The sequence below is a fragment of the Onychomys torridus genome, unplaced genomic scaffold (genome assembly GCF_903995425.1).
Source record: "Onychomys torridus unplaced genomic scaffold, mOncTor1.1, whole genome shotgun sequence".
Lineage (NCBI taxonomy): Eukaryota > Metazoa > Chordata > Mammalia > Rodentia > Cricetidae > Onychomys > Onychomys torridus.
The window spans coordinates 288789-311991 of record NW_023414046.1 but is presented as its reverse complement, the minus strand read 5'-3'; the positions used below and the strand labels follow the sequence as shown (position 1 = coordinate 311991).

General features: G+C 40.7%; 1 protein-coding gene across 2 annotated transcripts; it reads right to left on the bottom strand.

Annotated features, from left to right (window-relative positions):
- Positions 1-310: 310 nt before the first annotated feature.
- On the bottom strand, positions 311-15620 carry LOC118576658 (zinc finger protein 54-like). 2 transcript variants are annotated; one of them, XM_036176858.1, is made up of 5 exons: positions 15387-15620; positions 12652-12742; positions 9925-10016; positions 7469-7595; positions 311-2222 (listed from the first exon to the last, which is right to left on the bottom strand). In XM_036176858.1, the coding sequence occupies exons 2-5, from the start codon at positions 12683-12685 to the stop codon at positions 532-534; spliced, it is 1944 nt and encodes a 647-aa protein (XP_036032751.1). In that variant the 5' UTR covers positions 12686-12742; positions 15387-15620; the 3' UTR covers positions 311-531. The 2 variants fall into 2 exon arrangements, with proteins under 2 accessions (XP_036032751.1, XP_036032752.1); XM_036176859.1 differs by lacking the exon at positions 15387-15620 and having other exon boundaries at positions 9925-10011; positions 12652-12721.
- Between the last annotated feature and the right edge of the window lie 7583 nt (positions 15621-23203).

Below are 23203 nucleotides of genomic sequence, written 5' to 3'. Positions count from 1 at the left end.
TGCCTGCCCTGCTATAATATGAAGATCAAGCTGGCCTCAAACTCACAAATATCCCCCTGCCTCTGTATCTAGAGTGTTGGGATTAAAGGTTAGCACCACCATGATTTGAGTTATTGTGAAATTTTAGGAGCTGAACAAGATGTTTTTATTATAGCTTTCCTCAGGGGCTGGAGAAATAGCTCAGTAATTGAGAGCACTGCCTCGTCTTCCAGAGAATCAGGGTTCAATTGCCAGCACACATACAGCAGTTCACAAGTGCCTATAATTCCAGCTTTGGGGGAATCTGATAACCTCTTTTGGCCTCCAAAGACAGGAAGCATACATATAATGTATAAACATACATGCAGTCAAAATACCTATAAACATTTCTGTTCAAAAGCTTTTCATACAGTTACATTTGCAGATTTTTATTTTTATATAAACACTGGTACTTTTTTAAAGATTTGAACATTCTCTAAAGGCTTTCACTAGTTTCTTTGTTTCTATTTTGTACACTGTTGTGATTTGTAAGCAGAGAATACCAGATAAATGCTACACCACATTGTTTATAATGGCATTTGTCTCTCTGGTGTGAATTTTCTGATGAGCTTGAAGAGTTGAGGACTTGGTAAAAGATTTACCACATTCCTTACATATGCAAGGTCTCTCTCCAGTATGAACTCTGTAATGTGTTCTAAGATTTGAACGCTGGATGAAGGATTTGTCACAGTCTTTGCATTTGTAAGGTTTCTCTCCAGTATGAATTTTCTGATGTACTCTAAGATATGAGCTTCGAGTAAAAGATTTACCACATTCCTTACAGAAGTAATGTCTCAATTCAGAATGAACTTTCTGATGTTTTCTCAGATTTGAATACTGGGTAAAGGATATGCTACAATCTTTGCATTTGTAAGTTTTCTCTCCAGTATGAATTTTCTGATGTTCTTTAAGAGTTGAGCACTTAGAAAAAGATTTGTCACATTCCTTACAACTGTAAGGTTTCTCTCCAGTATGAACTCTCTGGTGTCTTCTAAGATGTGAGTCCTGGGTAAAAGATTTATCACATTGCACACATTTGTAAGGTTTCTCTCCAGTGTGAATTTTCTGGTGTGTTCTAAGAGTTGAGGTTGTAGTAAATGATTTGTTACAGACCTCACATTTGTAAGGCTTTTCACCAGTATGGATTCTGTGATGTGTTTTAAGATGTGATAATTCAAGAAAGGACTTACCACATTCTTTGCATTTGTACAGTTTCTCTAGAGAATGAATTTTCTGATGCCTTCTAAATGATGAGTAGTGTCTACAGGATCTGTCACACTCATTGCATTTGTAAAGCTTCTCTCCAGCATGCCTTTTGTCTGTATGCATTTTCTGATGGCTGTGAAGTGCTGACAACTGAGGAAATGACTTGTCACATTCTTTGCATTTGTAAGGCTTCTCTCCAGTATGGAGTCTTTGATGTGTTTTAAGACTTGAACACTGAGTAAAGGATTTGTCACAAACATTGCACTTATAGGGTTTCTTTCCAGTATGAATTCTCTGATGCTTTGTAAGAGTTGATTTCACAGTAAAGGATTTGCTACAGTCCTTACATTTGTAAGGCTTCTCTCCAGTGTGCATTTTCTGATGATTTTTAAGTGCTGATAACTGACGGAATGACCTTCCACACTCCTTGCATATGTAAGGTTTCTCCCCAGTATGAAGTCTTTGATGTGTTTTAAGATTTGCACACTGGTTAAAGGATTTGTCACAAATGTTGCACTTGTAGGGTTTCTTTCCAGTATGAATTCTCTGATGTACAGTGAGGCTTGAGGCAGTACTGAAGCATTTCCCACATTTTCCACACTGGTGTGGTTTTTCTCCAGTGTAGATTGTTTGTTGTAAAAGACCATCTGTAGAGCTAAAGTAGCCATTGTGTTCCTCCTGTCTATGTCCAATCTTTGCAGTGTAGAGTCTCTGATCTTGAGTCATGTTGGAAAACAAGTTTAAAGATTTCTCACAGTTTTCAGATTTGCAAGGTTCTTCTCCAGTATGCATTCTTTCATGTCTACCTGGGATTGAGTCAATAGAGGCATCCCTGTGATTACTGCATCTGTAGTTATTAGAGTTTTCAGTAGTTTCTCTTGTTCTATAAAGTGCACATGTGGAGGGGTCATGAAGCACTTTGCCAAGCTCAGTACACTGACAAGCCTCCTTTTCAGTCTTCACATGTTGATGGACAGGATCACATTTGCAATAGTTCTCTGAAAATGAGTACAATTTAGATTAGCAGTGCTTGTTCCAAGATTAAACATTTGATAAATGATTGTCTCTATAAGTTTTCTCTTAAGGGAAGTCAAACAGCAACTATTTAGAAAAGAACTCCCAGTATTTGACATATTCTTTCACTATAATATGGAATCTTACAAAAACAGAATGACAACCTTCATGGAAGATAAAGCAAATATTTGAGGAATCTGTAGTTAGTCCTTGGGATGGAGTTCACTGACTGATTATATTTAGAATATATGTCTCTATTTAAAAATATTTATTTCCTCAGATATTGATGAAAAAGAGTTTAATCCAATTCCAGGTTCACAGTGTTTGTACTTACTAATGTACAGCAATGAGGTGTACTGTTCAGAATTCCTCTTCAGATCAAAGGCTTACTCAAAAGCATCAAAGGATTTGTCTCTCCAGAAAACACATTAGATTCTTCAAAAATAATGGATGCAAAGACAGTATTCTGCCAGATATCAAGAGCTCTAGGTCATTTGAGGCAAGGCTGTCATGGGCAGCTATTGCTTATTTCTATCCTCCACTGTCTGAGCTCCACATATTGCTGTGTTTCTTAACTTTCCACATAGGGTTATTCTCAAGTCCACCTCTGTACATGGACTCCTGAGATTATTTCCCAGAAGTGTGTCTGTGTATTCTCCACTGGAATGAAAATGAAGGATGTAATATGAAGAAAACATGCAAAGAAGGCAATTACGGAATAATTCTACTTCATGGATGAACATTAGACTTAGAATTTGTAAAATTATTCCAATTTGATGTCAGCACATTCAAATAAAATTACATTCTGTACTAGTATAGAGTTACCATAGTTCAAGTTCAATAGACACCACATCTTCTAACAGTTACAACAGACAGGATGCATCCTGGCACCAGGACACTACTTTAAGCTCAATGTTCAGGAATCCTTTCAAGTGGAATTGAATATTGCAAGTGTGTTCTCAGCTCTTGCTTTCTCTTTCACTAAAAGCCAACACTGTTGTCCTGCTCATTCGCTATCCTACCCTTGTGGCTACTCTCTCCTAGCCACATTCCAGGGCAATCTCATTTGCTCTGGACAGGTGACCAGGCCTACATCATATAGAATAATCCACATGTACTATGAGGTAGCCCAGGACCCATGGCAGAATTTTAAATAAGAATACATACGTTTAACACAGTACTGGGCTCAGTACATGAAGAGAGCACAAAGTAGAGGAAATAGGAATGATTTCCCAATTGCTATTTCCTAACAGAATCTTCAGCATATAAATGGAGAATTTTAAGTTGTATATCTTGAGTATTTCTCACAATTAAAACAATGTAAAATGCAATGATGGACATGGAGCTTTAAGGTATGGCTGGAACCTGCTACAAATCCTGTGACCTACAATCTGTCTTGCTAAAAGATAGGGAGCTGGAGAGATGGTTCAGTGGTAAAGAGCACCGACTGCTCTTCCAGAGGTCCTGAGTTCAATTCCCAGCAACCACATGGTGGCTCACAACCATCTGTAATGAGATCTGGTGCCCTCTTCTGGCCTGCAGGGACACATGCAGGCAGAGTACTGTATACATAATAAATAAATCTAAAAAAAAAAAAAAAATGCCTTAAAAAAATTTCTACAAAAAAAAAAAAAAAAAAATGCTAGGCTAGGGTAATATGGGTTTAGAAATTGTGGAAGTAGACAACAAATGTTTTATTTGACTTAAGGCCTGATCCACAAGACAGAACCCATACTGTACACTGCTTGGGTAACCAAACACAGAGACTAGTTAGCACAGAGACCTAGGGTAATATCAAGCACTACTGCTCTGAAAAAAAAAAGTATCAATAAAATGAGTCCTAATGATATTCTGCTATACTCACAGATAATTGTCTTATTCATTCATCATCAGAGAAGTTTCCTCCAGCAGCAGATGGGAACAGATGCAGAGAGCCACAGCCAGACAGTACGTGGAGAGAGAGTCTACATGAGACATCTCCATCAAACCCCTCCCCTCAGAGCTCAAGGAACCATATAGAAGAGGCAGAAAGAATGTGAGAGCCACAGGGGATGGAAGACACTAGCATTACAAGACCCTCATGTAGTGAGTAGCTGTTCCAGCTTTGACCTAGAAGTACTACCTCTAGTGAGGCTTCTGGTAATTGCCATGCCTATCTCTGACCCACCCATGGGGCAGGGCTAAGACAGGAGCTCTTAAAACACGAGATCTGGACGTGCTGGGCCTCTTGGTTCTTGGTGATCCTGGATGCTGGATGGAAGATTGAGTTAGAGTACTCCAAAGAACCCCACTGGACTGCATCTCACCTCTCCCATATCCTGTAACCAAGCCCTTTACTGGCTGTAGGTTACCCCAAAATAAACCTCCTTTTTAACTATGTGGAGTTGCCTTGTTAAATCGCCACATTACTGTCACATCAATTAAGCCAAGTGCAATTGAACTCACAGAGACTGAAGAGCAGGCATAGGGCCTACATGGGTCTGCATTAGACCCTCTGCATTTGTATTACAGCTTTAAGCTTAGCATTACCATAGGACTCCTGAGTGTGAGAATGAAAGGGTCTCTGATGCTCATGCCTGTTCTTAGGACTCTTTTCCTTCTGCTGGATCACCATGTCCAGCTTCAATATGATGGTTTTTGCTTTATCTTATTATATTTTGTTTTGTCGTGCTTGGTTGTTATCTTTTAGAAGGCTGTTCTTTTCTAATAAGACAGAAAGAGAGTAGAAACTGAGGGGCTGGGATATGGGGAGGAAGTGGGAGTTGTAGAGGGAGGGGAAAGTAAAATTAGGATATACTGTATGTGGTGGTTTGAAAGAAAATGGCCCCCATAGGGAGTGTCACCATTAGGATATGTTGCCTTGATGGAGGAAGTGTGTCATATGGGTCGGGCATTGAAGTCTCATATATGCTCAAGCCATACTGAGTAAGACAGGCACTTCCTGTTGTCTGCATTGTGTAGAATTCTCAGCCACATGCATGCCTGCATGCTGCCATATTTATGGCCGACATGGTTCCTGGCCATGATGATAATGGACTAAACCTCTGAAACTGTAAGTCAACACCTCAATTAAATGTTTTTCTTTATAAAAGTTGCCATGGTCATGGTGTCTCTTCGCAGAAATAGAAACCCTAATTAAGAAGAAGTTGGTACCAGCGGTAGGGTTTTGTTGTGATAGGCCTGACCATGTTTTTTGTTTGGAGGAATTCGGACTTTGGTCCTCTGGGTTTGAAAAGCAGTTGAAAGCTTTAAGCACTGCTTAATGGGCCATAGTAGCAGGAGCATTGTGCTGAGTGTGATCTGATGAACTATGTAGGGCTGGCTCAAGAGGTTTCAGAGGAGAATTTTTGTAAGTTGCCTAGACATCATTCTTGTGATATTTTGGTGAACAAAGTGGCTGCTTTTTGCTTTTAACCACAGAGTCTACCAGAGACTAAAGTGAAGAGTTTTGGAATAATTCCATTGCTAGAGAAAAATCTCAAAACAGCCTAGTATAGACTATTGTGTGGTTATTAGTATTGACTCTAATGAAAATTTATAATGAACCAGAAAAAGAAAAAGTAAAATTTGAGGGGACAGGGAGCACCAGGAAGTGCAATGGAGCCAAGTCCCAAGTTCAAGGAGATAAATAGATTAAGAAATTGAATAAAGGGAGTGGTGATCTCAGAGCAAGATCTCACTTAGCCAAGTTTCCAACTTGTAAAAAGGAACTGAAGAAAAGCTTAGAGCCAGGTGTAGTAGTGCATCCCTTTAATAGCAGCAGTGGGAAGTCAGAGGCTGGTAGATCTCTGGGTTTGAGGCCCCCTGGTCTACAGAGAAAACTGCAGAAGAGCCAAGCTTAGGCAGTGAAGGAAACAATCAAAAACAGAAAGTTCGTGAAGATGTAATTGAACAAGAGTCCATGTTCCAGTCCCAGCAAGCAGCAGAACTTGGCAGCTTCTTGCTTGTGGTTCTGAAGTTAAGTACAGAAGAAAAAGGCTATGAAATTTGCCCCCAAGACTAAGGAAAGCTGCTGAGGCCAGGCATTTGTCAGGTGTTTCCCTGACCTGAGGCCCAGAGAGACCATTGCTTTAAGGGTAAAGTTGAAGCCTGGATTGCCTTGGAGAACCCAAGTTGTTAGAGATGCCAGAGCTGTGGGATACCTGCTGAAAAAAGCTGCTAACAGAGAGTGGGACCAGCTTAAGAGAAAGAAGTATGTTGCTGTCAACAGAGCTGAAAGGTGTTGGAGATCTGAAGAGTGTTTTGACATCAGACATGGAGATGAAGAGTTTGGAGTTTGTCAGCTGGTTTTTGGTCTTGCTTTGGTCTAGTGTTTCTTTGCTATGCTCCCCTCCCTGTATTTTGGAATGGTAATGTATATCCTGTGCCATTACATGTTGGAGTATGTCATATGCTTTTTTTTTTTTTACTTTGATTTTATAAGGGATTACAGTTAAGAGATTACACTAATCTCAGAAATAACTTTGAACTTTAGACTTTTAAATAAATTTGAGACTTTTGAAGTTGGACTGAATCTATTTTTGAATTATGATATGGCTACAAGACTATGGGGGCTGAGAGTGAAATGTGGTGGTATGAAAAAATAATGACCCCATAGAGAGTGATGCTTTTAGGAGGTACGGCCTTGTTGGAGTGGGTGTGGCCTTGCTGGAGGAAGTGTGTCACTATGGGACCAGCTTTGAGGTCTCATATATACTCAAGCCACACCCAGTGAGACAGTTTATTTTCTGTTGCCTGCAAGATGTAGAATTCTCAGTTACTCTCCAGCATCATGCAAGCCTGCATGCTACCATATTCACAGCCTACATGATTCCTGGCCATGATAATAATGGACTAAACAGCTGAAACTATAATTCAATTAAACGTTTTTCTTTATAAGAGTTGCCGTGGTCATGGTGTCTCTTAACAACAATAGAAACCCTAATGAAGACATTGTATGAGGAAAGAATCTATTTCAATAAAAGAAAAAATGAAAAAGAAGACGTAGGTGGAAATATTATATACTACTGAGTTTCTGAACGCATCATGGAACCAAACTGAAGTATGCATGACATCTCTAAATGGAAAATGCAAAGAAAACAACAAATATCAAAAAAAAGTTCTTTTTCTACTACCAAACGTTCCCTAGTCTCCTGTTGTTTCCAAGACAGCTTAACAGAGAGTTTGAAAGCCAATGAAGTAGGTACATACAAACCCTGAGTTAGGAATTCTACAAGCAAAATGTTCTCACCCACAGAGACCAGGTTGCTGTAATTCTCCAACATGACATCAATGTACAAAGACCTCTGAGCAGAGTCCAGGCATTCCCACTCCTCTTTCGAGAAGTCTATAGATACATCCCTGAATGTCAGTTGAACCTAAAACAAAAAAAAGTACAGTTTGACCACGTGATACTGGAAAGAGTGCTTTCCTGACTTACGGAAGTCAGGGATGTAGATGATTGAAGACAATTACACAAAAAGATGATTTCTAACATAGTTACATTATATTATGGATTCTTGAACTGCAAAAACAGGATGACACAATAGTCTCATAAGCAATATACATGAAGCAAGACACACATTTAAGGTATGGACATGGATGTCTATCTATTATGGATGCTGTGCTTATGTCCCACAGGATCACAGTGTACATGTCTCAGAAGGAAAATCTGTGATGGGAAAATGTGATTTCAAATGCTATACTTGTAGATTGTGCTACAATGAATCGAAAAACATTTTTAAAAGCAGAAACACAGAAACCTAGAAAACACCTTTCAGGATACAGGATGGGGAAGAATTTTTTTAATAGTAAAATCTCCCACAGCATAAGAACTAATCCCAAGTATCAATAGATGGGACTACATGAATATAAAATGTTTCTGTTTATCAAAAGAAAGAATTGGCAGAGCACACAGACATCCCACAGAGTGGGAGAGAATTTGTACCAGTGACACTTTGAATAGCAGCTTATACCTAGAATTTACAAACAATTTCAGAATTTAAAAACCATAGAAATAAAGCTGCTAATCAACAAATGGGCAAATGAGCTGAATAGACACTTTGTGAATACAGAAACACAAATGGCCAATAAATATGGCAAAAAGTGTTCCTAATCTCTAAAATGCCATCATGGAAATGCAAACTAAAACTTGTAGCTAGAGTTTTTTCCCCAGGTCCTGCCAAGCCCCGGGAGTCCTTACAGCCCACTTATAAAATAATCACTCAGACGCTTATATTATTTAAACTGTTTGGCCTAATGGCTCAGGCTTCTTGCTAGCTGTTCCTATATCTTAAACTAACCCATTTCTATTAATCTATAAGTTGCCACATGGCTCGTGGCTTACCTGTACCTTACATCTCGCTTGTCATGGTGGTGGCTGGCAGCTTCTCTCTGCCTCAGCCCTTCTCTTCCCAGAATTCTCTTCTCTGCTTGTCCCGCCTATACTTCCTGCCTGGCTCCTGGCCAATCAGTGTTTTATTTATTAACCAACCAGAGCAGCACATTTAACATACAGAACATCCCACAGCAGAAACTGCTTTGAGATATAGCTGTCATCAAGCAATCTGACAACAAATGTTAGAGAGCACGAGGAGAGAAAGATACCATTGTTCACTGTTGCATATGTGCGCGTGTGTGTGTGTGTGTGTGTGTGTGTGTGTGTGTGTGTGTGTGTGTGTGTGTTGCAAATTAATACAACCATTGTGGAAACCAGTTTGGAGATCATTGAAAATGTTAAAGGTAGTACTAACGTATGAACAGCTCTTTCACTCTGGACATACACCCAGGGACCTCCAACCCAATACAGAGATATTTATACCCTATATTTACTGCTACTGTATTTGCCACAGTAAAATATTATACTCAACCTAATCATCTATCAACAAATGAATGGATAATGAAAATAGTATACACTCAAAATGGAACACTATTCATTTGAAGAGGAAAATGTAATAAAAATTTGCAAGAAAATGGATGGACTCAAAATATGTAATGAGGTCATACAGTGTTAGAAAGAAAGAAACTATGTTTTCCCTCATCTGCAGAATCAAACAATGTACATGTGAGAACAGTAGAACATGGAGAAAAATGAATAAGAAATGCTAAATATTAGGGGTTGAGGCAGGACTGAATGCAGGTAATGAACAGCAGTTATGAAAAAGGATATACAACTAATTGCTTTTCTTTCTTTTTCTTTTTACTTTTCTTTCTTTTTTTATTTGAGACAGGGTTTCTCTGTAGCTTTGGTGCCTGTCCTGGATCTTGCTCTATAGACCAGGCTGGCCTCGAACTCACAGAGATCCGCCTGGCTCTGCCTCCTGAGTGTGGGATTAAAGGCGAGCGCCACCACCGCCTGGCAACTATTGCTTTTCTAGTTCTAATTCTGTCATTTTTGTTTGTTTGTTTGTTTGTTTGTTTGTTTTGGGTTCTGGGTGGTATATAATTACAACAAAATATATTTGATAGTGAAAATATAAAATCCCATGTGAGGCTGCACAGCTTCTGTTTCCAATAACTATTCCAACTGTATAAAAGTACATTTAGTTGTATACTCTTTATATCTGCCTAATTTCAAAACATGAATGTTTTGTTGTTTGTTTGCAACATTTTTATAACAAAGTTTAAAAACATCAGAAGTAGAAAATTAAGTGCTTTCAATGTCTAAAATATAACATTTCTAGAAAAAGAGTGGACATGACCACTGACCTGGGACATGTTTACTAGAGAATCAGCCATTGCTTTCTCTTTCTCTTCTTTGAGTGTCTCTTTCAGGAATAATGAATAGATGGCTTGCTGCCCTTTCATATAAGGAGTCAAAAGAAAAAGCAAAAATTAATACTAAGAGCTGTTAAAGAACAATGTCAAACCACATGAAAAGACACAAGCAAAAAAAAAAAAAAAAAAAAAGACACAAGCAACAGAATTCACCAGGTATTTGGCCAATGATCCCAAAGCCAGGAGGGCATGGAAACATATTTAGAGCTTGAAGAGAAAATTACCATTAACAGTATTGTTACAACTAGAAAAATATTCTTAAAATTGACGGAGACACAAGTGCATTTCAAGATAGTCCCAAATGAACACAATTGATTTAATTGAAAATGCACAGCATATATTAATTTTGAGAAAAATATACACAGAAAATAAGAGAAATTATCCATTAGAACATGACCAGTAATAAATTTCATGTGAAGAATAGATAAATAGTGGAGAATGGAAAGTAATCATCCATTCACAAGATAGAAAAACACTATTTCTCAAAGATAAGAAAGAATACTACCAATAACACACCCAGCAACAACATAAAAAAACAAAACCATGGGGAACAAAAACCCTACCAACAAAAATTCTAGCCACTCTGGAAATCAATATGGAGTATCCTCAATTAAATAAAAAGAAAAATCCTCAAGTTAAATAAATCTAGCACATGACCTAGCTGTTCTACTCCTTGGTATGTGCTCAAATGACTTGACTTCCTATTTCATAGATACTTGCTCACCCATGTTCATTGCTGCTCTAATCACAATAGTTACAAAATGGAACAACCTCAATGTCCTTCAACTGACTATTGGATTGTGAAGATAGTGAAGTATATGTGGTACATATACACTATAGAATACGATTCAGTTGTAAAGAAAACTGAAATCATGAGCTTTGCATGTAAATGGGTTGAGAGGTAACCTGGATGCAGAAAGACAGATATAGCATGTTCTCTCTCATAGAAAGTTCCTAGCTCCAAATCTTCAGATGTGAGTCCACAACCTGGAGTAACTGCAGTAACAAGATAAGTAAAACGAGATCACTGGGAGTGATGGGGAGTAGTACAGATGGAGTAAGAGGGAACAAGTGATCTGAAGGGAGGAACGGGAAAACAGGCAGGGATTTAATTGTGGAGAAGGGACAGATGTAAACACAGAATGAGGGTAAAATATCAGTAAGGATGGCTAAAAAGTTATAGGGAGTCATACTATTATCATCTACTAAAATATGCCTATAATGAATATAAGTCTGTATAAGCACATAGGTTTGGTGTGTACATGAAAAGTTCTCATCTTGATGATAATCCTTTTCACAAGAGCCATAGATTTTCTAACAAAATCACCAACACCAGGTGTAAGAAGCCTGCTTTGACATTGTTTGTAACAGCTATCCAACACATTCCAGTAACATTACAGGCGATTACTGTTGTCCATGGTGGCTTCCCAGAGGCAGAAGGTGAGTTCCTGTTGTCGAAGAAGCCATGCATTTCAGACTCAAAATCCAGAGAACTCCAGATGAATATGACCTTAAAGTCTCCTCCCTGGGGACTAGTTTTCATGGTACCAGAAGGCCCAAGGAGGGAGCCTACCAACAGTCCTATCCAGCTATGACACCTATGAACCACAACAATGATCTGCACTGTATGTTAGCCTTAAGGATGCAAGAGTGGCACACATACCTTGGTGGCAACTTCTAATTGTATTAAGACCTTGTCAACAAGAGGAAAACATGCCTGGTACTGGAAACCTACCCTGTTTCCCCAGGATTAGTGAAGTCAATGATCTTGGAGGAGAGCCTACAACCACCATTTTACTAAATCATCCTAATCCCTAACTGCATTCTAAATATTTACCCTTATTCTCACAGATATGATAATGTAGTCCTCACATTTCATCAAGGAAAGTTATTTTAGCAACACACAGTTGTAATGCTCATTCATAATTGACACATAAACAACACAACTCCTGCACCTCATGCTCAAGGATAAGTAAGAAACAGGGGGTGGGAACCAATTGTAAGAGCCAGAGGAACAGGATATTTGCTGAGATTGTTTCTCCTAGAAATGTCAGAGAAGATACACGCATGAAATCGTACAAACATGACATCCTAAACCTGAGCTGACAAGGACAACACCAAGAGACATGGTAACATGGAAGGGAGGAAGTTCACTAGGCCTCAACCCTAGTCAAACACTAAGGGATTCTGAGAGCTGGAGAAACAGTCTTCCCCAGAGAAGAGTGCTCCATATGGTTATCCAATACCATGAAAGCATACAGACTGAGTAGATTGTATTTTTGTTTAGGAATATACACAAACATACAACAACAATGGAAGAAAAAATTATTAAGAAATAAAAAATGCCTGTGCAAGTCAAGATTTTTAGATCATCTACATAAAAAGTGTTTATAAGGGCTATATATTATTGCTACTCACTCAAGTAAAACTTAGTAGGGCTAGAGAGATGGTTCAGTGGTTATGAGTGTCCATTACTTTTTAGAGACCCAGATTCCATTACCAGACCCCAGACAGTGGCTCCCCTGTCCATAAATATAATACTAGACTGCATATGATATATAGTAATACACAGAAGCAAAATACTCATGGCAAAAATGATTTCATATCCCACTTCCACATTTACTTGAACCCCTTGCCATCCCAATCCCTCCAACATACCTGGATCCATAGCCACTGTCTCCTCCCTCTCCATCTTCCAGGGCTCTTTGTTCTGCTCCACAGGTGAGCAGGTCTGGTTGATCAGTGAACCCTGAATATGAAAAAGACTGTACGGTAAAGCAATTGCATTTCAAGCACAGTAATGTGCTCAGCAGATAAAGAGAGGACTCACAAATGAATCCCCAAATGTCTTGCAAGGTCAGAATACTGAAATAATTTAGAAAGCATTTTCAGTGTAACTTGAGTCCCACTTCCATTCACAATTCAGTCAAATCTCAGGGAGAAATGGAACTGAATGACTGGGACGAGAATATTGTACACTGGTGAGGTTATTAATTTATCATGGACCAAAAATGATGGAAGCCTTATTCCTCCCAGAGGGACACATACAAGAAGAGATGACATTTCTTTTTTATTTTGTTCCTCTGAGGATCCACTTTACTCTGTGAGACGTGAGGCTGGTTCACACACAGCTCACGCACATGCAGAGTAGTTTTCCTAGGAACCCTGAGGAGGAGCAAGGGAGACCACAAGCAAACTGTTCTCACCCACAGAAACCAGACTGCTGCAATTCTGCAATATTCACTCTCTGTACAAAGGCCTCAGGGCAGGGTCCAGGCACTGACCCTCCTCCTGGGAGAAGTCCACAGTGCAATCACTGGCTGTTAACAGACCACAAAATAAAAAAACAACAGTTTGAATCATCCTGTTGGTGTGCATCTTTAATCCTAGCACTTGGGAGAAACAAGCTGGTGGAACTCTTGTGTTTTCCAGTACAGCCTGGTCTACATGTGAGTTCTGCCTGACAGAGAATCAGTGACTTCAGGTGTCAAACACAGCAAACACAAGAACCCAAAACTAACAGTTTGGTCATGTGTTGTACGAATCTTAAAGGGTCTTATAATAATAGTAATAAAATAATAATAATAATAATAATAATAATAATAATAATAATCTGAGCAAGATATTGGGGTGAAAGCTGAAAGATCAGAGAAGCAGATCAAGCCACCTCACCTTGCTAACTCCTCAGCTGATCCTGTTTCCACGAATCCTCAGAGTCTTCACCCAAAAGGCCTCGGTCAAAATGGAGCCTTTAGTTCCTATTTCCTTACGCCTTATATACCTTTCTCCACCCTGGCATATTACCTCCTGGAATTAAAGGCATGTGTGCTTCCCAAGCAAAGGCTTGAAATCTCAAGTCCTGGGGTTAAAGGTGTGTGCTACCTCCATCTGGCTCTGTTTTCTCTCCTGTACTGGATCAATCTCATGTATCCCAGTGTGGCCTTGAAATCACAGAGATCCAGAAGTATCTCTGCCTCCTGAGTGATAGGATTAAAGCTGTGTGCCACCACTGCCTGGCCTCTATGTCTAATCTAGTGGCTAGCTCTGTCCTCTGATCCTCAGGCAAGTTTATTAGGGTACACAATGTATCACCACAATGTGTTCATGGGCAGAGGGCTTATCTTGAACCGAGGAGACAAAAGACTATTGCAGACGTTTTTCTGATATAGATGAGTGATCATAACTATTCAAAAGATGCTTTCTAATATCATCCTACACTCTAAAGCCTTTTATTCTTTTGAGACAGTGTTTCTCTGTGTAGTATAATCCCACTGAAGGAGAGTAAAGACTATCACCCAAATTCTTTGATCAACTTAAACAAGCTTTATTTTCTGTCAGAAAGGGCGATCTTCCTAAAGCTGGGTTTGAAAAATAGCACTGAACACAGAAGAAAGTGGGGCTTATATATCCCCCAAAACTGCAGAGCCAGGGAGTTTTCAAGGTTTGGTGGATTTCCAGTGGAAGTTTTGTTAAGTAGGGAATTTGGCTGAACATTTTATACTTATTTGGCAGAACATCTTATCAGGGTATGTTCAAGCTGTGAGTCAAACTCCGTAGGGTGGGGAGCGTGTCAAATTCTAGAAACAGGTTAAAGCACGGTCAACTTGAATTTGGCAGCAAACAGAAATGAACTTGTTCTAACCTTATAACAAAATGGCTTCCATCCTTAAGATGGAGTCAGGCTGGTCCATCATTCGCCCTGGCTGTGAAAGTAACTCTGCAGACCAGGCTGGCATCAAAGCATCAAACTCAGAGGTCCACCTGCCTCTGCCTCTGGAGTGCTGGGATTAAAGGCATGTGCCACCAACACCTGGCTTATAATACCTTTTCTAACTATGAAAATACTGTGACCTGACACCCTCAAACAGCATAGCTAGTATTCAAGGCCTGTGCCACCAGGTATGGCTAAGACAATTTTGAGAATGGTGTATTTACATCACAGAGTGAATATGTCTCAGGTGAAAAATTAATGGTAAGTAAAAAGTTTACTTTTAAATGTTAATGTTGGTAACCATACACATAAAAGTCGCCAAACTTTCATGACTAATATCTAAAAGCTCTCCAGGGATGCTAAGTCCCCAGGTCCCCAGATATAACACGGAAGTTAGCATGGGTGTATGTAAATTTGAAGAACTTTGACATTTTCACCAGAGGGAAAGGAATCGTGTTTGCAAATATCAACAAATAAATTCAAATATTATATGAGTATTTTAAAGAATATTTTGGCAATCAGAAGATAAATGGGGGGAAAAGATTGGTCCAGTTCATATGATCTAAAATTTATCCACAAGGGAAAAATCCACAGCAGAACTTCAGGCTTCCTTAGGAACAGCAGAGAAACTGCTCGCACCCGGTCCTTCCCTCCCGCGTCCCAGCCCCGCAGCTCCTCTGACCTGGGAGGTTCCAGGGCCGCCGGGCTGCGGTTCCCGCCACTGCGCTGTGACTGTGACTTTCCCAGGCCGCCCGCGCGGAGACTGCGGCTCCGGGAGGTTTCGGGTCCCCGCGACACCCCGCCGTGTCCTCCGCACCCAGGTCTGCACCACGCGGTTCCCCACCGGGCAGGACCCGGAGCAATGACAGGGAATGGACACTTGGCGCTTCCGATTTCTATCCTCCTTACAACTTCCCTGTTCTCTCCCACACGGTTTTCAGCTTTCCTTCACTTCACTCTTCTAACTCTTCCCTCTCTCAACCCTTCGTCTACTCCCACCTAATGAGCCACATCCTTCCGACCTCTGTTTCCGGGTGAGTGTCCCCGCCCCATCGGGACCCGTCCCTCCCACTGGGTCTCAGGCTGCCTTCCACACAGCTCCAGCTGTCAGCTGCCCTGGACCCGCTCTGCACAGCCTCCCCACATGCTTGCTGCCAGCCTGGACCAGAACTGCATCTAGCAGGACGCTGCACCCGGGTTATTTGACCATCTTGTCCTGAGTTCTGACCACTTCAGGTTGAAATTGTTCAGCTGGAGGGAGCCAGCAGGAGCCCTGAGGAGCTCAGAGTGTGGGGGCTGGAGGAGAACTAACTGCCCTCCAGGGTCACAGCTGAGGAGTGGCCTACAAGTCTGTGGGCCCAGCCGGGACATGGAGTCACTCTCAGTCTGCTGTTCCCGTCTACTTGAAAATCTGAGGTTAACAGCAATCTTTTGTCCCCATGGTGCACGCCTTCCCTGTCCTCGTCCTCTTCCTCTTCCATGCTGTTAGATGGGACTCCCAAGACCTGCCCTGGGGCTAAAACCTGACCAGGGTCTGGCTTCAAAAATGGAATGTCACTGCCTCTGATTGCTAAGCTTCTGCGGCTCTGTTATAAGGCTAACAGTTTCTGGTCTGTGGTACAGCGCTGATGCAAATTCAGAGTTATTCTTGTTATAGTATATGCATGTATTTCTGTTCTTGTTTAAAACATTGTAATTTTACAATATATTCTAGATTACTGAGGGAAATCACAAGAAAGACTTTGGTAAGAGTTTCTGCTTTTAAAGAAAAGAAAAAGCAGAATTTGTCTGTAATAAATGTCTGAGGGATAAAAGGAACGGACTGAGGGTACATGGAAAGTTGTAGAAAGTCAGAGGGGATGTGATGTAAATAAACTGTTTGTTATGGTTTCTTATTCCTGCAAATACTGAATTTAAAAGTTAATTCTGGTTGGTTTTCATCTTAAAAATGGCTTATGATTCTGCAAACTGCTTGTGTGTATATGTGGACAGGTATGTGACTTGGAAATGTAAGCAAACTTTAACTGTGCGTATGTATGTGTGTAACTAGGTTCCAATTGTGTGTGTTGTGCAAGTAATTATTGTTTAGAAAAATGTGCTTTACACAGCAACCATGTGGTTTCCTCCATCTTGGCTGGTGACCTCATGGACAGCCATATGGCTGGCAACCATCTTTTACTAAGGTTATAAAGATCTACTCAGGTTAACACTTACTGTTAAGTATTTATGTCTTTACCAAGTGTTCAACAGCAAGTCTCTAGATAATTTAAATAGATGGCAACATATGTTTACACAGGAATATACCTTGCTCTGGCAGCTAAACTTTGTAATTTAAGATTTACCCATGTTGGGCTCGAGAGATGGCTCAGTGGTTAAGAGCACTGACTACTCTTCCAGAGGTCCTGAGTTCAATTCCCAGCAACCACATGGTGGCTCACAACCATCTGTAATGAGATCTGGCAGTCTCTTCTGGCCTTCAGGCAGAATACTGTATACATAATAAATAAATAAACCTTTTTTTAAAAAAAAAGATTTACCCATGTAAAATGATAATAGTTTTAAAGACATAAAGGAATCATAGGGAACAGCTGAGGTTTGCAAATGTATGGTATCGCTAGAGTTCCAAAAAGAGTCTAGTTGCAATGGTGGACTTTAGCAGTTTTAAAATAATGCCAGTGTCAGGTGATGATCACCGGAAGCATGAGCCATAATAAAATGGAGCAGGCAGGCTATGTATGTGCTGCCAAAGGTAGGGTCAAAGAAATCATCCAAGCCTCTAAGTAAAAGAAACAAAAAGATTATAAATAAATCCCGATACTAAACTTTGGGATTGTTTGCACTTTGGAGCTTGGTTTTACTTTATACAGATTGTGATGATGCCATGTTTTCTCCCCCTTAAAGTAAAAGATGATACTTTATTGTTGATATTACAGAAGACATTTGAGAGATCTTAATCTTTTAAGAACAGTTTTTAAAAATATGAAAGTTTATAAGACTATGGGACATTTTCAGATTATAAAATTCTCTATATTGTTAATGTTTAGAATAACTTAGAATAAAAGGCTAAAATTTAGGATCACAGCCATAAGCTCCAAATGCTAACCAGAAACTGGGATGTTCATTCCTTGTGATGCAGCAAGACAATGACCTAAGCAGTCTGACAAAGGGCTTGAAACAGCTTCTGACTCCACGAGTCTTCACCCTTTGGGAGTTTCGTTTGCATTGAGAGATAGTTGAAAACCAATGACTTAAAAATGTTTCTCCTTACCCAAGGTCCTTGAATTTGCTAAGTTTGTTAAGCTTAAGTTATTTGGACATATATATGTTTTATATTGATATTTTGTTTTGGTTTCTTTACTGAACCCCTATTTGATGCTAGAAGAGCTTCAACTTAAAAGCATTGTTTTTAGGCTACTTACTGTGGACTGTTAGAGAACATAAGTAGCCAATCAGGGTAAGTCAGTACTGATGTAATGTTATAGTGATAAGTTTACTCATTTACTCAGTCCCTTGCATATGTTTTCAGGGTTGACCTTGAAACAAGTAAGTAGAAACAAAGTTTGTCTATTCAGATATAGCTGAACAGCCCTCATACTTCAGAGATCTGCAGAATATGGCATTTAAATATTGATCTAAAAGGTTATTATATCAGACAGGCTTCCAGATCCTAGCAGTGACCCAAGGTCTCCAAAGAAGATTACGTACGAGGCACCACAATGTCTCTGCCTGGATTATGGCCACACTGACCACAGGGCAAGATGCCCCAATGCCCGGCTTATCAGAGAGCTGCAGCAGGAGGTGGCGTGTTTGTGGGAGCTGCTGATGGCTCAGGGACTCTCAGCCTCTGCTCTAGGAGGTCTGAAGATAAAGGGGGGCAGTCCTGCAGGTGCTCTGTCAGCTGCATCATCTCCTCCTACCCCAGCTTTACTCTTATCTCCTCCTCCACACAATGGGGAGCTGGAGCCTTCCTTCTCCCCCAGTGCTGAGCCCCAGATTGGGCCTGAGGAGGCCATGGAGAGGCTGCAGGAGATGGAAAAGATTATTGCCAAGCTGAATGAGACTTGGGAGTAGAAGCTTTGTAAGACAGAAGCCCTGAGAATGGAGAGAGAAGCATTTCTGGCTGAGATGGGCATGGCTGTCTGAGAGGATGGTGGTACTGTGGGTGTCTTCTCTCAATAAAAAAAAAAAAGAAAGAAAGAAAAAGACTCCCCACCTTGTAAATCTGAATGAGGACCCCTTGATGTCTGAGTGTCTTTTCTACCATATCAAAGATGGTGTCACCAGGGTTGGCCAGGTAGATGTGGACATCAAGTTGACTGGACAGTTCATCCGGGAGCAACACTGTCTCTTCCAAAGCATCCCCCAGCCTGATGGAGAAGTGATGGTCACATTGGAGCCTTGTGAAGGAACTGAGACCTATGTAAATGGGAAGCTTGTGATGGAGCTGCTGGTGCTGAAGTCAGGAAACAGGCGGAAGAAGATTGATGCTGTTCTGACTGGTCCCTCCAGTGCTATGGAGACCTGGGTAGGGACTGGTCCCTATAATGCATAGGATTGGAATCTTCTTGGTCTGCACTCAGATATAGTTTATCCTTCTCAGATCTCTGATAGTACTGATGGCTAGGCTACCTCTAACTTTGTCAGCATGGCAGCATCAGACAACCAGGTCCTTCTGCAAGGCTATAGCTAGCTTGTTAGCTCACTTTTAGGAAAATGTTCTAAGGAAAATGTTGTAAGATATAAAAGTTTAAGTAAGTCGTAAAGGTTCAGATATGAGTCTAAGAAAGGTCTGTGGGAGGCAGATCCAGGCAGATCTCTGTGAGTTCAAGGCCAGCCTGGGCTACCAAGTGAGTTCCAGGAAAGGCACAAAGCTTCACAGAGAAACCCTGTCTCCAAAAAAAAAAAAAAAACAAAAACAAAAACAAACAAACAAAAAAAAATAGAAAGAAAGGTCTGAGGATAGAAAAGCTTCTAAGCTTTGAGGATCTCAAAAAATAAAATGATTTAAGATGAGATACGTTTCAGATTGCTCTCCTGTTCTATGATATAATGGTTCAGAGCTTAACATTTAAGAATACTGATACACTGGTAGAGCAATGACTACTTACTGTTCAACGACAAGCTCAACATTTTAAATTTATTTTAGATGTCATCTAAATATATCTAAATGTAAACATAAAAGTGCTTCTCTTCAGGTCAAAAATCTCTGTCCAATTTATACCTGGCTTTCTGGAGAGAAGGAAAATGCACAAGCTTTTAATCCAAATCTGTAGTTTTTGTTGGGACTCAAAGGTATGAGTCCACTAATGCTGTTTTACAGATTCCCATTACCTACCTGCTTTGTCTACAATGTGGATTTCAGTACAGATTGGTAATACTAATGCATCTAAAATTTTTATAGTTCATGTAGGCCTCAGAGGATTAAGAACTTTGATCCACTTCAGAGGTCAAAAGGATCCCAGATAAGTACAGCTTATTCCTAAAGATGATATTTTTCCTCTAACCTTGTCTTGGGACTCCTGCCTTTCCCAGTTACTAAGGGTATGGGCCTAAGGGTTCCAAATAAGTTCATAAATTCTAACTTCTGTTCCTAGTTTAAGTTTGTCTCAACAGATTTCTACTTGGCTGGCAGACACCTCCAAGTTTCAGTTGCTGACTCCACTGCTCCAGAGGCTGTGAGCTCCAGACTTACTAAAAGCTGATGTGGACCAGCCCACCCAACATGATTGTTCCTCGTCTCTACAGGGTCAAAGAGACACACACTGACAATTGCCCCATTGCCCAGCCTTTGACAAGCCTTTCAGCCTTTTTTTTTTGGGGGGGGGCTGACAATGGCGCCCCAATGCCAGCTTGAAGCAGTTCCAGAAGAGAATACGTCGACCCATGTTCCCTGTTCAGAAAAGGCTGAAATGCTGGGTCAAAAGGAAACTCCCTGGCATAGAGACAAGATGGCTAACTATACATGGCCATTATTAGAGAGGGATACTTATGAGCTAACTGTCCCAAAGCCATGATTGGGTTTCATTAGGCACTTGAGAAGGGGGAAATGTGAGACCAAAATGAGCCATCTTAGAAATAAGACCAAAATGCTTTCATCCTAAAACTAAGGCCTAAGATTTCTCCTTTTAGGTACAGGCCATGAGTTACTAGAATAGGCCACGAGTTACTGAAACCAGTCAGTCCAGATTCCAGAAACCAGGAAGTGTAAAAGTACAGAGTCACACGGTAGTCACCAGGTAATGACTGCCAGACTATGTAATGTCTTCTCCCTGGTTCCCTAGGTAACTGTTTGACCAAAAAATGTTCCAACCCTGGTTTCCAGGGAAATTGACCATAGAAATGTCCCCACCTGAGGGCAGCCAATGAGAAATGGTGGCGGGTAACCACTCCCTTAGAAGTAAGATTAAGCCATGATTTTTAGAAAGTCCCTAGAAGCGAGCCAATCAGAATTTTTCCCGTACTAGCACCCCTAAATAATGTAACCTTGTGGGTTTTGCCTTTAAAAACTGAGCTTGCACAGAGGCAGCACTTCCTCCAACCTCCACTTTGTTGGATCTGCTGGACGAAGTCCCTGTCTAGGCTTGTATTGCTTTTGGATATTCTGCACACTGGTGGAGACCCCCAAACTGTGGACTAGCGGCTGTGGAGAACCATGGGACTGGACGAGGTCCTCTAGATACAGGAGACACATGTTTAGTTTGAACTGTTTAGGGGGACATCCAGTAGGGGGTGGTGTATGTGGGAGTGATCGGGATACATTCCTGGAGCATGGTCAGGCTTTTTGGAGCCAGGTGCCTGTAGTGTGGCACCTTGCACAGCCTTGGTGTGGCATGGAGGGGCTTGGACCTGCCTCAGCTGGGTGTGCCAGGCTCTGCTGACTCCCGAAAGGAGACTTTGATTTGGAGGATGTGGGGATGGGGGGGGTGGCTTGGGAGGGAGAGCTGGGGGGGGGGAGGAGGGAGGAGGTAGGATCTGTGGGTGGTATGGAGGATGAGTATAAAATTTCTTAATTAAAAAATGGAGAAAAAAATTTAAAAAAAAGTTCTGGTAGAATCCTATCAACCTGGTCAATTAGAGTTTACAGTTCTGTGGAATAGAGGTCTTTAATATCAGTAGAGATAAGATTCACCCGACTTTGGTTGCACAGTTACCTTGAGTAATTTTCAAGACAAGAAAAAGTTATATGTATAGTTGAGCAAGGTCATGCAAGCCCTAAACTCAGCACTCAGGAGGCAGAAGCAAGGGAAGGTCTGAGTCCAAGGCCACTCAGGTCTACATAGTGAGTCTAAGATAGCTGGGAACACACAGAGAGACTCTGTCTCAAAACAGAGCAGAGTCACTCCTGATGAATAGCATTTATGTTACCAGAAGTGCAATGCAAGCTTCCAGAGGAGGGAACCAAGCAACAGTCCTAGCCAGAGATAATGCCTATGGACCACATCAAAGATCATCATTGCAGAATAACCCTAAGGGTGCTGCAGTAGCGGCAATCAGACCTTGGTGATAACCAGTGGCTATGACTGGTACTGGAAACCTTACTACCGCCTCAGTGCTGGTGAAGTTATGAATCTTGGAGGAGAACTTCTCTACAACTACTTTACTAAACCTACATAACCCCTCTAAAAATATAAACACTTGTCCTTGTACCCACAGATTAGTTTAGCCTTAACTTCTCAAAGAAACTTCTCTTTGCAACAGACAGGGACAACTATAAAAACACCACAAATAAGCAAATACATGTCTAGGGACATGGTCAAGGAGGAGGTAGAAAGATTCTAAGAGCTAAGAAGAACAGGGAGTTTGCTCTCTCCTAGTAATGCTAGAAGCTATATCCATAAAATCTCACCTCCATGACCTCTCAAAAGGGAAGCTAAGAGAGGACACAAACAACAGACATGCCAAATTGAATGGTGAAAAGGCCATAGGACATCAGCTGAACACAGAACTACAGGCAGCTGAGGAATACTGGGAACTGGAGAAATACTCTTCCCAAGGGAAGAGCACACTCACTGTTTATGCAATACCAACAGGCCAGCCTTGAAAACATGTGTCCAAGTAACATTACATGGACTGACTAGGGTATATATAGGAACATATATGTATAGACATAGAAATATATATGTAATAACAATTAATGAAAAAAAGAGGCCATGAATTTGAAAGAGATGAAGGCTTTTGTGGGAGGAATGAGAAAGGAGAAATGTTGTAACATATTATAAACAAAATTTAGAAAGAACAACAACAACAACAAAAAAAAACCCAAACCAAAACAAAAATAAAGCAAACATCAAACAACAACCTAAACTAAAACCAAAACAAACAAGCAACAAATCAAAGCTATCAGGGAAAGCGAGACTAGGACTCACTGCCTGTTAGAATGGCCACCATTAGGAATGTAAATGAGATCAAATGTGCATAAGTGTGAGGAGAGACAGTCATGGACTGTGGGGCCAAGAACTAGACAGTGAACTTTAAGAATCAAGTAGATGTTCCAAAAAA